The sequence below is a fragment of the Anomaloglossus baeobatrachus genome, chromosome 3 (assembly GCF_048569485.1).
Source record: "Anomaloglossus baeobatrachus isolate aAnoBae1 chromosome 3, aAnoBae1.hap1, whole genome shotgun sequence".
Classification (NCBI taxonomy): Eukaryota; Metazoa; Chordata; class Amphibia; order Anura; family Aromobatidae; genus Anomaloglossus; species Anomaloglossus baeobatrachus.
Genome location: NC_134355.1, coordinates 657397535 through 657416172, shown reverse-complemented (window position 1 = coordinate 657416172; position 18638 = coordinate 657397535). Strand labels below are relative to the sequence as shown.

At 39.5% G+C, this 18638-nt stretch overlaps 1 protein-coding gene across 2 annotated transcripts in view; it reads left to right on the top strand.

The window, feature by feature from the left end:
* Positions 1–18638, top strand: part of RUNX2 (RUNX family transcription factor 2) — a 125617-nt gene that overhangs the window by 68751 nt on the left and 38228 nt on the right. The window contains exon 4 of one of the 2 annotated variants that reach the window (XM_075341182.1): positions 17062–17235. The exons of the other annotated variant lie outside the window; for it this stretch is intronic. Coding sequence (XP_075197297.1) covers positions 17062–17235 — 174 coding nt within the window. The remainder of the gene's footprint in view (positions 1–17061; positions 17236–18638) is intronic. 2 annotated transcript variants of the gene reach the window in all.

The window sequence follows — 18638 nt, the reverse complement described above, 5'->3', positions numbered from 1 at the left end:
GTTTCTCCTTCCCTATTACAGCATGCAATCTTAGACGCTTCAGTGTTCCCTTGTTTGAACCAATAAGATCCGATCAGTCTCCCATCCCACCTCTTCTCTTTCCCCTCTCACACCATGCAGCCTCATAGACACAGAGCAAAATGCGGTAGCATCCCCCTAATTCCCCAGATATCTCCCTTGCTGATGTTTCTCCTTCCCTATTGCAGCATGCAACCTTGGAAGCTTGAGCGTTCCCTTGTTTGAACCAATAAGATCCGATCAGTCTCCCATCCCACCTCTTCTCTCTCCCCTCTCACATCATGCAGCCTCATAGACACAGAGAAAACTGCAGCAGCATCCCCCTAATTCCCCACATATCTCCCTTGCTGATGTTTCTCCTTCCCTATTGCAGCATGCAACCTTGGAAGCTTGAGCGTTCCCTTGTTTGAACCAATAAGATCAGTCGCCCGTCCCACCTGTCCTCTTTCCCCTCTCACATCATGCAGCCTCATAGACACAGAGTAAACTGCAGCAGTATCCCCCTAATCCCCATCCTCATTTCATATTTTGGTGACTGACGAGTTTGCTGCTTTGAAACAATCAGATATCTTTCTTGCTGCTGTTTGTCTTTCCCTATTACAGCATGCAATCTTAGACACAGAAACTATACAGAAACTGCAGCTGCATCCCCCTAATCCCCTTCTTCACTTTATATATTGGGGTTTGAGGAGTTTTTCTGCTTTGCAACAATCAGATATCTTCCTTGCAGCTGTTTCTCCTTCCCTATTACAGCATGCAGTCTTAGACACAATAACCTGCAGCTGCATCCCCCCAGATCCCTGCGTCCTGACTTCTGCTTACTGCATTTCATTAGATATAAGACACTGCATTAGAGAGACTGCAGCTGCATCTCCCTCCTCCCTGCCTTCATTACTTCAGCTACATTTTCAAGATGTTGAGAATTTTTGCTGGATGTTGTGAAACATTAAGATGCTGCCCTTTCCTTGTGTCATTTCCTCTCTTACAGCATACAACCTCAGCTATAGAGAAACTGCAGCTGCATCTCCCTCCTCCGTAGATGCTGAGATGTTTTTCTGGATGCCCTGAAACAATCAGATATTTCATTTCAGGTTTTCTTCTCCCCCTCACATAGCATGCAGTCTCAGACATAAAGAATCTGCAGCTGCATCCCCCTCCTCCTCATCTTTTTTTTCTCCTAAAACTTTGTAGAGGGATGGTGCTAATGAATTTTTGAAAATGTACAAAGGTCCTAGACACATGGAAAGGGTTGGACTAGGTAATAACCTTTGAGCTCTCAAGCATTAATGTATGGTAGCGTGAGCAGGAACATTTTTAAGTTGTGTATCATGGCTTTGTATATGGTGTCATGAGACTATATAAAGGCCATTGGATTGGTCATTGTTACTCTATGCTCCATATTGAGGATTTCTGTATTGTGTGCGTGGGTCACCGTCCCTAGTGTTTTTGAAGATGGCCGTTCATTAGTGTCATAACTCCAGATCAGTGATTATCCTCGATTAGTCATTCTCGGATGTTCTTGTAAATACTTTTTGACCATATACATTAATTTGCATTAGTACGATTAATTTTAGCAGGTCCGTCTAGTTTTTCACGGAGTGTTTTTCAGTAAAATATTTTGCTTATTAAGACCATCAGGAGAGAAACAGTTAACCTGATTCTCTGCAGACATGGGAAATCGGACGTGTTTTGGAGCACAGTTTGTCAATTACACCACGTCGCGCAGTTTCTTAGTACTCGAAACCTCAAAAACCACCATGGAGAATTCGCCCAGAATCCATCACTGACATTAGTGTCACTTCGGGCCAAAAAGTAAAACGAGGCGGCAGCGGAGGGCACATAATGAAGGAAGTTGATCAGAGGGTTAGCGGAACCGAAGACTTTTGATAGACAGGGACATGTCGCCCTCGGTGGGAAGACCGCTGTGAAATCTGCTTTTGGCCAGGATATATATGATTAATAAAACCGAGAATCTGGAGAGAAATGAGAGATGGAGGCTCATTATTACTTATTTCTAAAAGTAAAAACTATTTTTTTCATAACAACTGGACCATGCATTTTTTTTGTCTTAAGAAATTTGACAAAATCCTAAGTATTGGCCCCTGGAGTGTATATATATATATAAAATATAAAATACAGTGGAACCTTGGATTACGAGCATAGTTGGTTACAGGAGTGCGCTCTTAAACCAAGTTACTCTTATATCAAAGCACATTTTCCCATAGGATATAATTGAAATGCAGACAGTTCGTTCCACAACCCAAAAATATTTACTGTATTTATACAGACATATTACAGTAATACCAAATAATGTACAGTAAAAAAAATCATATAAAGCAAATTAAACTGAACTTTAGCTTACAATAAAATTGTTGGTGTGTGAGAGGTACAGGACAAGCAATGTGCTGCACTGGTTAGCCGAAAGAGAGTACAGTACTGTATCCACAAATGCTGATAGACATGCTGTATAGTATATACTGTACTGTACAATGATATACTGTATACAGTACATATGTACAAAACGTTACATCCAGAGCGGGTCAGAGCGCGGTGAAAGGACAGAACCAGACGTGTGCATTGTGAGTATTTGCTCTTCTTGCAAAGCATTGCTCTTAAACCAAGTTACAAATTTGTAAAAAGCTTTGCTTGTCTTGCAAAACACTCTCAAACCAAGTTACTCTTAAACCAAGGTTCCACTGTACCTTGGATGGATATTAGATAACAAAAAAAAAATCCTTGTTCTTATTGGAATGTGCACATTGAAGATTCAGACTGGAGGCAGCAAAAACCGCAAAGGCACACATATGGAAAGAAGGCAGTAAAGAAACCCGGGTGCAATAGACCAGAATATGTGGTGAACCTTAAGTTCCTCAACATTCCCCACTTCTACTCTGATGACAGCTTTATACTCCCAGGCAATCTCTCAAGCAGCGTCATCAGGTCGTCAACCGGAATGGCTTCCAATACACTTACGGAGTTCCCAGAGGTGCCGAGGACTTGTTGGCTTCTTTTCCTTCACTCTGCGTCCAACTTATCGCAAACTATCTCAATTGGTTGTGTTCAGGTTGGCTTGTGGAGACCATGTCATGTGATGCAGCCTCCAACCCTCTCCATTTTGGTCATATAGCTCTTACATAGTCTTGGAGTGTGTTTTGGGTCACCAGTAATGGTCCCCACATGACAAATTTTCACTGCTCTAAGGGACAGACCTTGTGTTGGTTGGCCAAAACAAGTATCTTCTTGTTTGTGAGCCTCAGTAGTGTCATCTTTTCAGCAATTTGACAATAAAGCCCTGCCTTTTGCATCTACTCTTGATGTTGAGTTCTGTCTGCTACATGATGTCTCATCAAGCATGCATCATTTATGATAGCTGTTATCTGAGATTATGTCAGTTTGCATTTTTTACATTGGGTATTCTGATGAACTTCTCCTCTGCAGCAGAGGTAATACTTGGTTACTCCTTTCTTGGGCAGGCCTGATGAGAGTTATTTACAGCATAGCGATTGATGGTTTTCATGGCTGATTATTTTAAGGTTCTAGCAACTTTCAGGATTGACTGACCTTCATTTCGTAATGTATTATGGATTTTCATTGTTCTTTACTTAAGTGTTTTGGGTTTTTTTTTGCCATATTCTGGCTTAGAAGAGTAGTGGAATAGAGATCAGCCCAGTATGGAGCTGTGTACCCACACTGCCTTTGCAAAGCACACTAGTTGGTCGCAAACACTTTCTGATGAACGGTGATTTCACAAATGCTGTCTTGATGAGATCTATTTGTCTTTGGAAGCTATTCTACATGACATCCTGATGAAGCTTCATGAGAGAATGCCAAGGTGTCATCAGAGAACAAAGGGGGAACTGTGAGAAATTTAAGGTTTAACACATATTCTAATTTGTTTCACACATCTTTCTTTACTCTTTGATTTTGTATATGTTCCTTCATGGTTTTTGCTTCCTTCAGTCTGAATCTAAAGTGTGCACATTGCAAGTAACTAGAACAAGGAACTCCATTGGATGGACCATAGTGTCTGAACTTTTGACTGATACTGTAGGTTAGATTTTTTTGTGTTCTTGGTTTTTTCTTTGCTTCCTTCAGTCTTAATCTAGAGTGTGCACATTAAAACTAGAACAAGGGAAACCACTGAATGGACCATTGTGTCTGAACTTTTGATTGATACTGTTGATACCTTAGATTTTTTTGTGTTCCTTCTCGGGTTTTTTTTGGTTGTTTTTTTTTGCTTTCTTCAGTCTGAATCTGCAGTGTGCAGTGTGCACATGGCAACAAGAACATGGAAAACCATTGGATGACATTGGCATGTCTGAATTTTATTTTGGCTACTGGTGGTGCTATTCTTGTCTAGGTATCTCACAAGTCAGGCAGTGTAGTGGCAGAAAGGGGAACAATTTTGGTATATTTTGTCACATCAAAAATCATCTTCTTACCACAATCAGAAGGGCTCAATATCTCATCCCTACAAGATGCAATTCTGCTTGACTAGTGGATTTGATTACATTGGCTGACGGCATGGTTGAATTCACACCATGAAATTGGTGCCTACATGATGATAACCCTAGAAATGAAGGACAGATTTAGGGTTGCAGAGGTATCATTTCTTACAAGTTCCTAACACCTTGAAGAATAATAAGACCATTCTAATAAACCGTGTACATACTTTCAGAACCAGAAGTGGTGCCAAGCTTGTAAGACTCAACTCAGACTTCATCCATGGTTAACTAAAAACTTGTGGCTTCATGAAATCAGTGCATTTAGGATGGTAGCCTTAGAAAAATGAAGTATTGGATGTGAGTTTGCAGAGGTAATCACTCCTATAAGGCTCTAAGAGGACCCATCTCAGAAACTGTAGATCATTTTTGGACCACAAATGGTGCCAAGCTTGTAAGTCTCAGGTTTCCTATTGAAACATTTGTATGTTCTTCTGGTGGGAGGTCGTGGTCCTTCTTGCCTTGAACTTCTAGGAGGGGGTCTTGGCTATAACATTTTATTATCCCTTAGAAACTCCTTGTCTTCCAGCAGTCTCGGGAGCAGCCTGTAAAAGCTGCCGAGACATCGCCCCAGCCTAACCTAAGGCGTGATTATGTGAGTCTTCCAGGCGATGGCATATTTAATGTGACAGGTGCTAATCTCGCAGAGCATTCATCTTCATCCCGACCCGCGCATTAATTACACACGTACAGGAATATTATTTTGTGTTTCCCCAAGGCACAGGAGAAATACATATGGACCACACAGGTTAAGCTCTGTTGAAAGCAATCAGGTCACATTGTCTGCACAATTATTTTAGTTGGACCAAAATTCTGCAGTTGAATTATTTTTCTGAAATCTCATTTGTGCGGTAAGAATGTGGAAGTGGGCCTTCGCTGGGTTTTAAAAACAATTGCTAGCATTAGGAAGACAGCCAGTTTATACATGTTCCTCGGGCAGCTGTTAGCAAAGCTGTAGGTGACCATTCATCGTTCTGGGGGACTGCTGACATGAGCATGTGTTTTAGCTGGATCAGATTAGCTTTGGGGTTGGCACAATTGTTTCTATAAGGTACGTTAATAGAGTGAGTCTTGCCTTTTTGGCTACTGTGGAATTATATGCTACAGCTTGAGGATGCCAACACAAGCTACGATTGGTAGGTTCAAGATAACTATTTATTCATGGGTAGACCTCAGTCTGATTCCGAAGAACAACCAGATCCAAAATATATTTTGAGAAGCCGTTTTTGGATTCTGGATGACTAGTCTATGGCCGGTCCCCAGCATCTTCTCCCCTTTTTGCTACCCTAGATTGACAGTTCTGTCCAAATGTGTGTTAGTCTGTCAGTCAAAGTGATCATGGTGACAAGAAGACACTGGTCAGTAAAAGTGATCATTGTGACGAGAAGACACTGGTCAGTCAAAATGATCATGGTGACGAGAAGACACTGGTCAGTCAAAGTGATCATGCTGACGAGAAGACACTGGTCAGTAAAAGTGATCGTGATTATATTGACGAGAAGACACTGGTCAGTCAAAGTGATCATTGTGACGAGAAGACACTGGTCAGTCAAAATGATCATGGTGACGAGAAGACACTGGTCAGTCAAAGTGATCATGGTGACGAGAAGACACTGGTCAGTCAAAGTGATCATTGTGACGAGAAGACACTGGTCAGTCAAAAAGATGGTAACGAGAAGACATTGGTCAGTCAAAATGATCATGGTGATGAGAAGACACTGGTTAGTCAAAGTGATCATGGTGACGAGAAGACACTGGGGATCTGCCTTGGGCTTTCCATCTGAGACTCATGGTCCCTATCTGGCTTCCCAAAGTATGTTTTCTCTACAAAGCTGAAGCATAAAACACACATAAATCAACCAGCATCAAATTAATGCTGCCAGTTGTTCAGGTACATGAATGAGCTTACAGGTTCCAAATAAGATATTACATTTCACGGCAATGCCGAAAAGTAGACAGTCAATAGCGTCTGGTGTTGTGGTGGACATGCGCAACTTTTAGCTTAATAAGTAATTTTCATAGATATGCCAAAGTCTGGAATATTTTGGCACAATATAATTATTATTAAAATATGATACAGTTCAAACCTTGAGTAAAATATCAGTTTTCCTGGGGACCTATGTGGAGAGAGCATTATCCAGAATCTGGTTGTGTCTGGGTTACAGTCCTCAGACTCATTAGAGAAAATTTGGAAGATCCAACACTTTCGGTACATGTTGGCTGAAAATGTATTTGCTCAACCGCCATCTTTCCAACGCCTCCATACACTGCTAAGCCAAGCCTGCATATGTTTTGAATGGGGAGAAGGGAGTATGCCCCTGCCAGACACAATTGGTGGCAGTTCAACTCCCATGCGTACAACATTTTGTAGAGTGGAAGTTCTCCTCCAGGATCATTTGTCTCTATGGGTAACAATGAAATTGAGGAGTTCACCTGAGATGAATATGCATTGCCAACTTTTAGGATTTACTGCCTGTAGCTCTGTGAAGTGCTTATCTTATCAAGATCAGGTTTCCTCTAGTGTCTACTGATTTTTGGTAGAAAGCCAAAGATATCTCAGTATACAGTATAAAACTCATAGACATCTTGCTATATAAAACCCTTAGATATCTCATAATAGAAAACCCAAGGACATCTCACTATAGAAGATCCATAGACATCTCGCTATAGAGGATTCATAGACATCTCGCTATAGAAGACCCATAGACGTCTCATAATAGAAGACCCAAGGACATCTCACTGAAGATGATTCATAGCTTTCTCTCCATACAATACACATAGGTGTCTCTTAATAGAAGACCCAAAGATATCTCACTATAGAAGACCCATAGATATCTCTCCATACAAGACGCATAGGAATCTTACCATGGAAGAGCCAAACACATCTCACTATAGAAGACCCATAAACATTTCACCATAGAAAACTCATAGATATCTCATAATAGAAAACTCAAGGACATCTCTCCATATAAGACCCATAGACACCTCACTATAAAAGACCCAAAGATATCTCACCATAGAAGACCCATAAACATCTCGGAATAGAAAACCCAAAGATATCACATAAAAGACCCATCAAATGCCATAGTTTTGCTTTCCTCGTAAATTGCTTCTAGGAGTGCTGTGAGTAGAGTACAATGTCTTTTGGTTTAAATATGGTATTTACCACATGGAATCCTTGTAGCTATTTTGCTGGTGTAGCGAGTCTTCGAGGCAACGTTCCTTGGGGAAAAGTCTGTAGAGTAGCACTGCCCCATTAAATTAGCCTTGAAGCACTGCAGTTTGGGCAACATCCCTTGTCACATTTTGTGGTGGATTGGATATTGATATTCTGCTTGGCCTCCTAGAGGTGCCACTAGAAAGACAGTCTTCTTCCTTTTGAAGAAGAAATAAGTTCTTCTGAAAAGTACCCATAATATCACTTTGCTTGCCCACATCTTTCGTTCAGTGTTCTCCAGTCGTCTCCATGGCTAGTATGATGGGACCTATCTGGAGCTTGCCCACTTCTTCCGTTCAATGTTCTACAGCTGTCTCCATGGCTAGGTGATGGGACCTATCTGAGAGCTTGCCCACTTCTTACGTTCAGTGTTCTCCAATCATCTCCATGGATAATTTGCACATATATTTTTGGTTGAAGGTCAACTTAGTGTACTGTATGTTGCTTGATAAGTATACCATAGACACCTCACTATAAAAGACCCAAGGACATCTCACCATAGAAGACCCATAAACATCTCGAAATAGAAAACCCAAATATATCACATAAAAGACGCGTCAAATGCCATAGGCTTGTTCTTCTCGTAAATTGCTTCTAGGAGTGCTGTGAGTAGAGTACATTGTCTTTTGGTTTCAATATGGCATGTACTACATGGAATCCTTGTAGCTATTTCGCTGGTGTAGCGAGTCTTCGAGGCAACGCTCCTTGGGGAAAAGTCTGCAGAGTAGATCTGGCCCCATTAAATAGCCTTGAAGAACTGTAGTTTGGGTGACATCCCTTGTCACTTTTTGTATATTTATGGTGGGTTGGATATTGATATTCTGCTTGGCCTCCTATAAGTGCCACTAAAAAGACAGTCTTCTTCATTTTGATGAAGAAATAACTTCTTCTGGAAAGTACCCATAATATCACATTGTTTGCCCACATCTTTCGTTCAGTGTTCTCCAGTCGTCTTCATGGCTAGGTGATGGGACCTATCTGGGAGCTTGCCCACTTCTTCCGTTCCGTGTTCTCCAGTCGGTTCCATAATTTGCACATATATTTTTGGTTGAAGGTCAACCTAGTGTACTGTATGTTGCTTGATAAGTATACCAAAAAATCAAAAACCAACCTTAGATCTATTTCTTTTAGCCTTACTTTTGATCTGAACAGATGAGTGTTGGAAGATCACCAGCTTTAAAAAAATAAAGAAAAAACTGATTTGGTCTATGCATTTCTATGCTCATTGTGACTATATGTGGCCATCGAGTTGTTGTGATAGAAGTTGCAGCTTATTGAGGCTTTTTGCTTGATTGTCGTGATAATGTATTGAATTGGTTGACTTGATTTTGTGCTCTTGTTTAAAGCTTCACAGTGGGAAGTGCTTCCCACAAAAGACAAGTCATTTGCGATCCATTCTTATGCTCTCCAGCTCAACAGAAGAGATGAGGTCATGTTGACCATGAGAGTTCTGATGGTCAGCAAACTGGTGGTTAGGACCTCATATCTTCTGGTCAGACGGACACCATTAGAACAGAGGGTGGATTTTGGGAGGAAGAGTAGCTCCTTTTTTTTCTTGGAAAAGGTTTCCACTTGGAAACTTTAAACAAGGTGGAAAACCCCTTTAACAATTTCAGAAATGTGAATGTGGACACATCTGTACATACGAGTGTAATATGGAAAGATCCTTGGTCGTAACTTTTCCGTCTTCATTTTTGGAGGAGGTAACTCACCAGTGAATTAGATGTTCATCCCTGGCATCATATATTCCCTCATTTTCCCTGTCGCATCTAACTCCATTGACGCCACAACCTTGCCCCTGACCATAACATCCATGGATGGCATGGCTTCTTGGACACAGTGCCCCCAGGGCTTGCTACAGGCATGAGTTCCTTCTCCATAGCCGTGAGATTACTGCCTGAAGTCCTAGAAGCTGTAATATTGGGCAGATTAATATTTTTTTTTTTAATTGAGAATATTTGTGTTTCCTTAAATTGTTTAGTTAAGTTTTCTGATCTCCATCCAAACCCTCGTGAAAGCCGGATAATTGGTAAAAATACCTAAATCGTACCGTTTTGGGCAACTTTTATCACATTTATATGGTCACTGTGATCGAGTATTTATGTGGAACAGTACATTGCTAGCAAAAGGAGATAAAAGGAAATTTATGGGCCTGTCCATCATTGTCTCCTGCAGCATATTACTGGTGGGAGAATAAGCCGTTCTCCGGGGCGGTGATATTTGTTTGGCCTGTGAGTCTTTAGTGTTTTATTGCTTGTGCCAGGACCTTGCTTGATCTTTGTTTTGCACATTTCCTGTTTCGAAACCACAGGAGACCCGGCTGTCTCTTTATGACATTTCGAGGCCCGTCCTCGCCGTACTGCTTGCACCAGTATGTGAGAAGGACCTATCACTCACACACAGATGTTTATTGCAGAACTGCTTTATCTGACTTCCACCTCAAATATTGTGAGAAACACAGACGTAGCCGTCCCATGCCGCTCGCAACGCCAGAAGCAACCGCAGCATCTTATCTGTTATTGCAAGCAGCATTGGTAATAAATATGGCTGACATCTAAGTGACAAACCTCCTCCTTATTGTAATATTTTTGTTTTTGAGACAGTTGCCTGATACATCAATGGCAAAAAAAAGAGAAGAAAATACTGGATGTGGCGCTCACGTGCGGCGCAGTACAATGGCTGCTTTCTACTGATCCTGAATTAAATTCAATGAATTACATTTTTTTTTAGATTTTTGTAAAAGTTGAATTCACCATAATTAACTAGCTTATACAATTTGCGCCTCTACAGTACGTCAATTTAATTTTTCTGTAAAGGGGTTGTCCACTTTTCTTGGACAACCCCTTTACATGATTAATATTTACTTCTAGGATTTCTACGTCTAACAGGCTCAATAGAGCCCCTCTTCTTCGTTTTTCACCCAGGCAGCGTGGTTCATCTGCTGATACGCCTGTGTCTGATACAACATTCTGTAGATCATGGGAGTCCTAAAATTTGGATTCCAGTCTACACCGTGTGCAGAATTATTAGGCAAGTTGTATCTTAGAGGATTTTTTTTTATTATTGATCAACAACTATGTTCTCAATCAACCCAAAAGACTCATAAATATAAAAGCTTAATATTTTTGGTAGTTGGAGTGTTTTTTTTTTAGATTTGGCTATCTTAGGAGGATTTCTGTTTGTGCAGGTAACTATTACTGTGCAGAATTATTAGTCAACTTAATAAAAACCAAATATATTCCCATCTCACTTGTTTATTTTCACCAGGTAAACCAATATAACTGCACAACATTTAGAAATAAACATTTCTGACATGCAAAAACAAAACCCCCAAAAATTAGTGACCAATATAGCCACCTTTCTTTCTGATGACACTCAGCAGCCGACCATCGATAGATTCTGTCAGTTGCTTGATCTGTTTACGATCAACATTGTGTGCAGCAGCCACCACAGTCTCCAGACGCTGCTCTGAGAGGTGCACTGTTTTCCCTCCCTGTAGATCTCACATTTTATGAGGGACCACAGGTTCTCTATGGGGTTCAGATCAGGTGAACAAGGGGGTCATGTCATTATTTTTTCATCTTTTAGACCTTTACTGGCCAGCCATGCTGTGGAGTAGTTGGATGCATGTGATGGAGCATTGTCCTGCATGAAAATCTTGTTTTTCTTGAATGATACCGACTTCTTCCTCTACCATTCCTCTAACATTGTTTGAAGAAGTTGTCTTCCAGAAACTGGCAGTAGGTCTGGGAGTTGAGCTTCACTCTATCCTCAACCCGAAAAGGTCCCACAAGTTCATCTTTGATGATACCAGCCCGTACCAGTGCCCCACCTCCACCTTGCTGGCGTCTGAGTCGCAGTGGGGCTCTCTGCCCTTTACTGATCCAGCCTCTGGCCAATCCATCTGGCCCATCAAGAGTCACTCTCATTTCATCAATCCATAAAACCTTTGAAAAATCAGTCTTAAGATATTTCTTGGCCCAGTCTTGATGTTTTATCTTATGTTTCTTGTTCAAAGGTGGCCATTTTTCAGCCTTCCTTACCTTGGCCATGTCCCTGAGTACGGCACACCTTGTGCTTCTTGATACTCCAGTAACGTTGCAGCTCTGAAATATGGCCAAACTGGTGGCAAATAACATTTTGGCAGCTTCACGCTTGATTTTCCTCAATTCACGGGCAGTGATTTTGCACCTTTTTTGCCCAACACGCTTCTTGCGACCCTGTTGGCTATTTGCCATGAAACGCTTGATTGTTCGGTGATCACGCTTCAAAAGTTTGGCAATTTCAAGACTGCTGCATCCCTCTGCAAGACATCTCACAATTTTGGACTTTTCAGAGCCCGCCAAATCTCTCTTCTGACACATTTTGCCAAAGGAAAGGAAGTTGTCTAATAATTAAGCACCCCTTATATAGGGTATTGATGTCATTACACCGCACCCCTCCTCACTCATTACAGAGATGCACATCACCTGATTTACATAATTGGTAGTTGGCTCTCAAGCCTACACAGCCTGGAGTAGGACAACATGTATAACAAGTATCATGTGATCAAATTACTCATTTGCCTAATAATTCTGCACACAGTGTATCTCACATTTTTGGCCATTTTTAAGGATTTGTGCATTGCGAGAATCCTCCTTAAAATCAAAAGTAGAATAAAAAAAGAGTTGAAGCCGTTAAAGGTCAAACCCATTTTTTTCTTATTCCTTCTCAGGTTGCTGTCACGGTAGGTATGGGGGTGGCGTGACAGCCACTAATTTGAAAAATACTCTCTGTCTGTTCTCACTTAATATCTGATTAGTCAGAACTTGAGGCTATGACTAGGGGTTTCTGGGATCCAATCCCAATTGCTATTTCTGCGCACATAAATTGGCTTATCAGTGGTATGGAGAATCTATGTGTAAGTTTATAAAAAAAAGAAAGTGAACCAGCTCACCGGAACGGACGGCTTGTCAAATTCCAGACATGGTTGGCACCACTGATAATGCCAATAATGAAGGTTCAAGCAAATAGTGGTCCAACCCAAAATTGAGGCTTCATTGTTTTACACAGCTTAGAATTCTCATGAGGGGAAAAAAAAAATAGGTTTTCCTCCGACACAAATACCTACGCGTTTCGAACATATGTCATTCTTAATCTATAGGTCTCTGATGTCAGCCCCTTGGGGCCCGTGAAGATCTACGTAATTACGCTCTATACTTGTCTTGCCAAGGATTGCTACTGTTGGTCAAGGGTCCGAAAACCTTTGCATCTTTTTAGACCTGTTAAAATCTGATCTTTTCCCTAGTCATTGTAATTGAAATAAAAGAAAAAAAGCATCAGTCTTGGATCAGGCTTGCACGTCACACCAGTAAATCCAGTTACATGGTTCTCCGTATGGATAAAAATAGAATAACAGAACAAGATGTAACCTCGGTATTTATTTTGGAGAGCCGAATGGAAGACTTGAGGTTGCCATTGTCCTGTCTCCTTCCTCGAGGACTCGGAGATGGTGGAGCGGGCTGGGAACATGGCGTGACATTCTTGACTTGGCCGTGCCGTCTTTGAAATCTCTTAACAACAATAATACCATCGTGCATGTTTGGCTTTTCTCCTGGCACACAAACACTCCAACATTTATATTCTCTTTTATTAGTTTCACAGAGGAGCAGAGGAGTTTAGCAAGTTCTTGTAGCCCGAGGGCGATAAGTGCGAAGATTTTCTGTATTCTTTGGCCCATTCGCCATCAGCCTCTTATGTAATGTGTTATGATAAACTGCAGGTCACAAGAGTTATTGCTCCTATTCCCACCCATGGAAAGAGATTCTTTACAAAATGGACTAATTTCCTGTATATAGAAAGAAGTTTTGAAACTTTTTCAACACAAATGCCTTAAAGATTAAGACAATCCTCTTTTGTTAGAATTATCCCTAATTGAGCACCGTGTCGGGAACCACCAATGATCTGCTTTATCTATGAAACTTGGAGTGTTATCTGCGCTGCCCCCACAGGAGAAATGAAGCATTGCACATTATTCAGTTGAATCACTAGTGTAATGCATGGACATGGGGGTCCTCCAGGAGACAAATAAGCTTTTTGCAGTCACTCTGGTTAATAGATTGGGGTCCACAGTAGATATGTGCAAACACATTGGGAGTCCCCTGACCCACCGGCCACATCTATAGTCAGAGCCCAAGGAATCATCTCTTGATCTGCTGATTACTAGGCCTATTAATTGGAAACGGCATTGGGGATACCAGCATGTAGAAGGAGGTTTCCATGTGCCCTAGCCATGGACTACCGATGTGATCGCTTGACCATTATCCTGCAAATCTTATTGCCCATTTCTCCAGTAATGTATTTGTAGTTGAATTTTTTGAAATATGACAATATACAGTATATTAAAGGATCTTGTAGATTAGTATTTTTTTTTTCTTTATTTTCAGATGCAAGTACCTTGTAATGTATACATTTTTTTCAGGATTTATTTCTGTCTAGCAGCAAAGAAAGTGTTAAACTAATAGAAAAAAATGAAATTAAATTTAATTAGCACTGGACGATTTATTAGATGAAGGATTATTATTATTATTATTATTATTATTATTTACTTATATTACAAAATTTTATATTATTCATGTATTTATTTATTTCTATATTTTTTTTAATCCTAGACAATCACTTTAAAGGCTCATAAAGCATATTTAATATTTACTGATCTTTTTTTATTTTTATTCATGTATTTATTTTATTGTTTTTCTTTATTTTTTTAATCCTAGACCTCATAAATCTTATTGCTAATCATAATTTTGTAGCTACAGAATATCTATATTGTTCAGAAACACTTAGGGGTACTTTGCACACTACGACATCGCAAGCTGATGCTTGCGATGCCGACCGCGATAGTCCCCGCCCCTGTCGCAGCAGCGATATCTTGTGATTGCTGCCGTAGCGAACATTATCGCTACGGCAGCTTCACATGCACTCACCTGCCCTGCGACGTCGCTCTGGCCGGCAAACCGCCTCCTTACTAAAGGGGCGTGTTGTTCGGCGTCACAGCGACGTCACACGCAGGCGGCCAATAGAAGCGGAGGGGTGGAGATGGGCGGGACGTAAACATCCCACCCACCTCCTTCCTTCCGCATAGCCGGCGTGAGACGCGGTGACGCAGGTAAGGTAATGTTCCTCGCTCCTGCAGCTTTTCACACAGCGATGTGTGCTGCCGCAGGGAAACGAGGAACAACATCGTACCGACGCTGCAGCTACATTATAGAAATGTCGGACCCTACACCGATGATACGATTACGACGCTTTTGCGCTTGTTAATCGTATCATAAAGGATTTACACACTACGATATTGACAGCGACGCCGGATGTGCGTCACTTTTGATTTGATCCCACCGACATCGCAGCTGCGATATCGTAGTGTGCAAAGTGCCCCTTAGACCCACATTAAAATCCTTAAATTGAAATACATTTTTTTTTAATTTAACATTCATAAACTGTTTGTTATTTTTTTCTTTTTTGTATTTTTTTTTTGCTTATTGATGTCCAAATATCTAGAAAATTAAAGGCTAATATATTTTTAATGCCCCGAGCCTCTTTTTTAAAACATAGTTACATAGTTACTTAGGTTGAAAAAAGACCTAGGTCCATCTAGTTCAACCTTCCTCCACCAGTTCTACATTTAATCACTAAGTCATTTATAACCAACAATTTTTGAATGCTGATATAGATTAAAATGTTGAAAGCCTTGAGTGTTTATCCTATATTTTTATTTACAAATATATATATATATATATATATATATATATATATATATAATTTATAGCAATTTTTTTTTTGACAATTAAAAATATTTTTTAAAATATATATATAACTTATAGATTTTTATTTTTGAAAATGTAAAATATTTAACAATACGGTATATACCGTGTATACAGTAGTTTATAGATTTTTTTTAACAATTTTAAAAAATATGTAATTTATCGATTTTTGTTATTTTTGACAATTAAAAATATTTTTTAAAATATATACATTTTATAGATGTTTTTTAGTTTTGAAAATTAAACATATTTAAAAATATACACCGTAATTTATAGATTTTTTTTTATTTTGACAAGTAAAAATAATGAAAAAAATATATAATTTATAGATATTTTTCATTTTTGATCATTAAAAATATTTTAAAAATATATTATGTCTAGATTTCTAGATTTTTTATTAGTTTTGACAATCAAATATATTTTAAAAATATATTATTTCTAGATTTTTTTCATTTTTGGCATATAAAAATATTTTTTAAAATATAATTTATAGATTTTTTTATTTTTGAAAATTAAACATATTTAAAAATAAGTATACACCGTAACTTATAGTTTTTTTTTATTTTTGACAATTCAAAATATTTTTTTAAAAATATATAATTTATGGATTTTTTTTTTATTGTTGACGACTAAAAATACCCCATAACCTTAAAGGAGTGTGTTTTTATTAAAGCAAATATAAGATATTCTATTTTTTATTCTAATGCTTTGTGTCCCTTTATAATAGCTGCATTCCCACATTTGTGGTCCCAAGTTTGTGAACTCTACAGTGACATATAAAGCTGTCAATTTGGGGTTAGAAGATTCGTGGCCAGTCCATGAGCCTCGGTCTGTACTTGATTCATCACACATGGATGTGTGAGAATAATTTTCAGGACAACACATAGTAGATTTTTACTTTAATTCTTTGAGATTTACAAAAAATATATATATTTTTTCATTATTTTTAAAGGGTTTTTATTTTCATTATTAGATTTTTTTTTACGGCAATTTTAGGCAATGTCTTGTACAACGTACTGATTCAGTTCTTGAAGAAATGCTAGGAGGGAGAAACAGCGCAATGGGTTTTATCTGATGAAAACAAAGAAATATAAATGATCATATGTGTTCACCTCGGTGGTAGAAATAAGGCATATAAATCCTTAGGCTCAAAAAGCCGATAAGAAGGAGAGAAGGACCATTAGTGGTTATTTTGCACTTCCGGTCAATAATGATATTATTATTATTATTATTATTATTATTATTATTATTATTATTGATTCAACGCGTTTCAAGCTGCCTCTCTTCTCGTCAGAAAATAGAAAAACCATACTTCGAAACGCGTTGAATCAATAAACCACATTTTTGAATAACACAGCATCACTGTTGACCGGAAGTGCGGAATTGTCACTATTGGTCCTTCTCGCCTACTTTTAGATGCCCTAATTTATTTTTTTTTTTACCAGCCAGGTGTTATATACAGTGTTTTGTTGCCGGCAAGAGTAATAATAATAATTCTAATTCTATGATTTGCTGTTTCTAGGGCACAGACAGAAGCTTGATGACTCTAAGCCTAGTTTGTTCTCTGAACGCCTCAGTGATTTAGGGCGCATTCCTCATCCCAGTATGAGAGTGGGTGTCCCAACTCAGAGTCCACGGCCCTCCCTGACCTCTGCATCAAGTCCTTTTAATCCACAAGGACAGAGTCAGATTGCAGGTAAGGGGCAGATATACTTTTTTTGATCATTTTTTTTTTAAATAGAGATTATCATTGAGATTATAGAAAGGTCTACATGTCCTGTTTATTGGTCTCGTAACCGGGGATCAAAGATAGACCTTCATTTCTATGTTAGTAGTGTTAGAATTGTAGACAGTCCTCGGGGTTCCTGGCCGTCCTTTCCATGCTACAGTTCTCATTTCCCGATTATATTTTTATTTAATTGACTAATAATTAGAAAGAAAAAACTTTGATAGAGTTAAGGTGTTGGCAAGATGGGGAATTTATACTTTAAGAGTATTTTACTGGTAGGGATTGTGAAAAATGGCTGGTTCTTCATGTTGTATTGGTCCTTGTTGGGTCTAACGTATTATAGATTGCAGGACATACACATTGTGATCATGACCCATTAAATCCCACTTGTTACTGGTACCGGGACCTAGTAATTGTGTCATCTTTTGTCTTTAGAAGGAGATAGGAAAATTAACAGGAATGAAAACAGCACAATAGGGTCTTATCAGAGTGGTAAAATGATATATAGTAATGTCGTATGTTCACCTGATCAAGGCTGTATATCCACAACCGCAGAGTAAAAATATAAAGGAGACTGCTGCGGACCCACAAAGTGTAGAGCAGTGTAATGACAGATAAGAGGTTAATTCCACTCTACCAATGGAGGAGACCAGGATAGATGAATAAGTAGCTTCTTCTTCAGGACATACAACTACCAAGTAGGAGATACTGTTAGAATATAATCTTCTAACTTTGTGTTTACCAGGTAAAGTTGGTGTCCTACATGAGTTCATGTCCATAGAGAAGTAGGGTGAGGTAAACTTGAGGGCTCTCTTTGTACTTGAGCTCAATAGCGGCCACTTGGGTTGACTCAACCTCACATGGCCTTAGTGACCCTCACCTACATGTTTTTGTACAATGGACTTCAACAGAGTTTTCATAATCTTGTATCTCTTAAAGGAAATGATCTTAGAAGGTAATCTTTTAATGTTGTGTTGACTATGGAAATTTGATGTCTTACGTGAGTTCCTGTTCATGGAGAAGTAGGATAAGACAAACCAAAGTTGAGGACTAACTCTGTACCTGAGCTCAATAGTGGCCACTTGGGTTGATTCAACCTCATATGGCCTTAGTGACTCTAAAGGGGGCTTTACACGCTACGACATCGCTAATGTGAACTCGTTGGGGTCACGGAATTGGTGACGCACATCCGGCCGCATTAGCGATGCCGTTGCGTGTGACACCGATGAGCGATTTTGCATCGTTGCAAAAACGTGCAAAATCGCTCATCGGTGACATGGGGGTCCATTCTCAAAAATCGTTACTGCAGCAGTAACGAGGTTGTTCCTCGTTCCTGTGGCAGCACACATTGCTCCGTGTGACACCGCAAG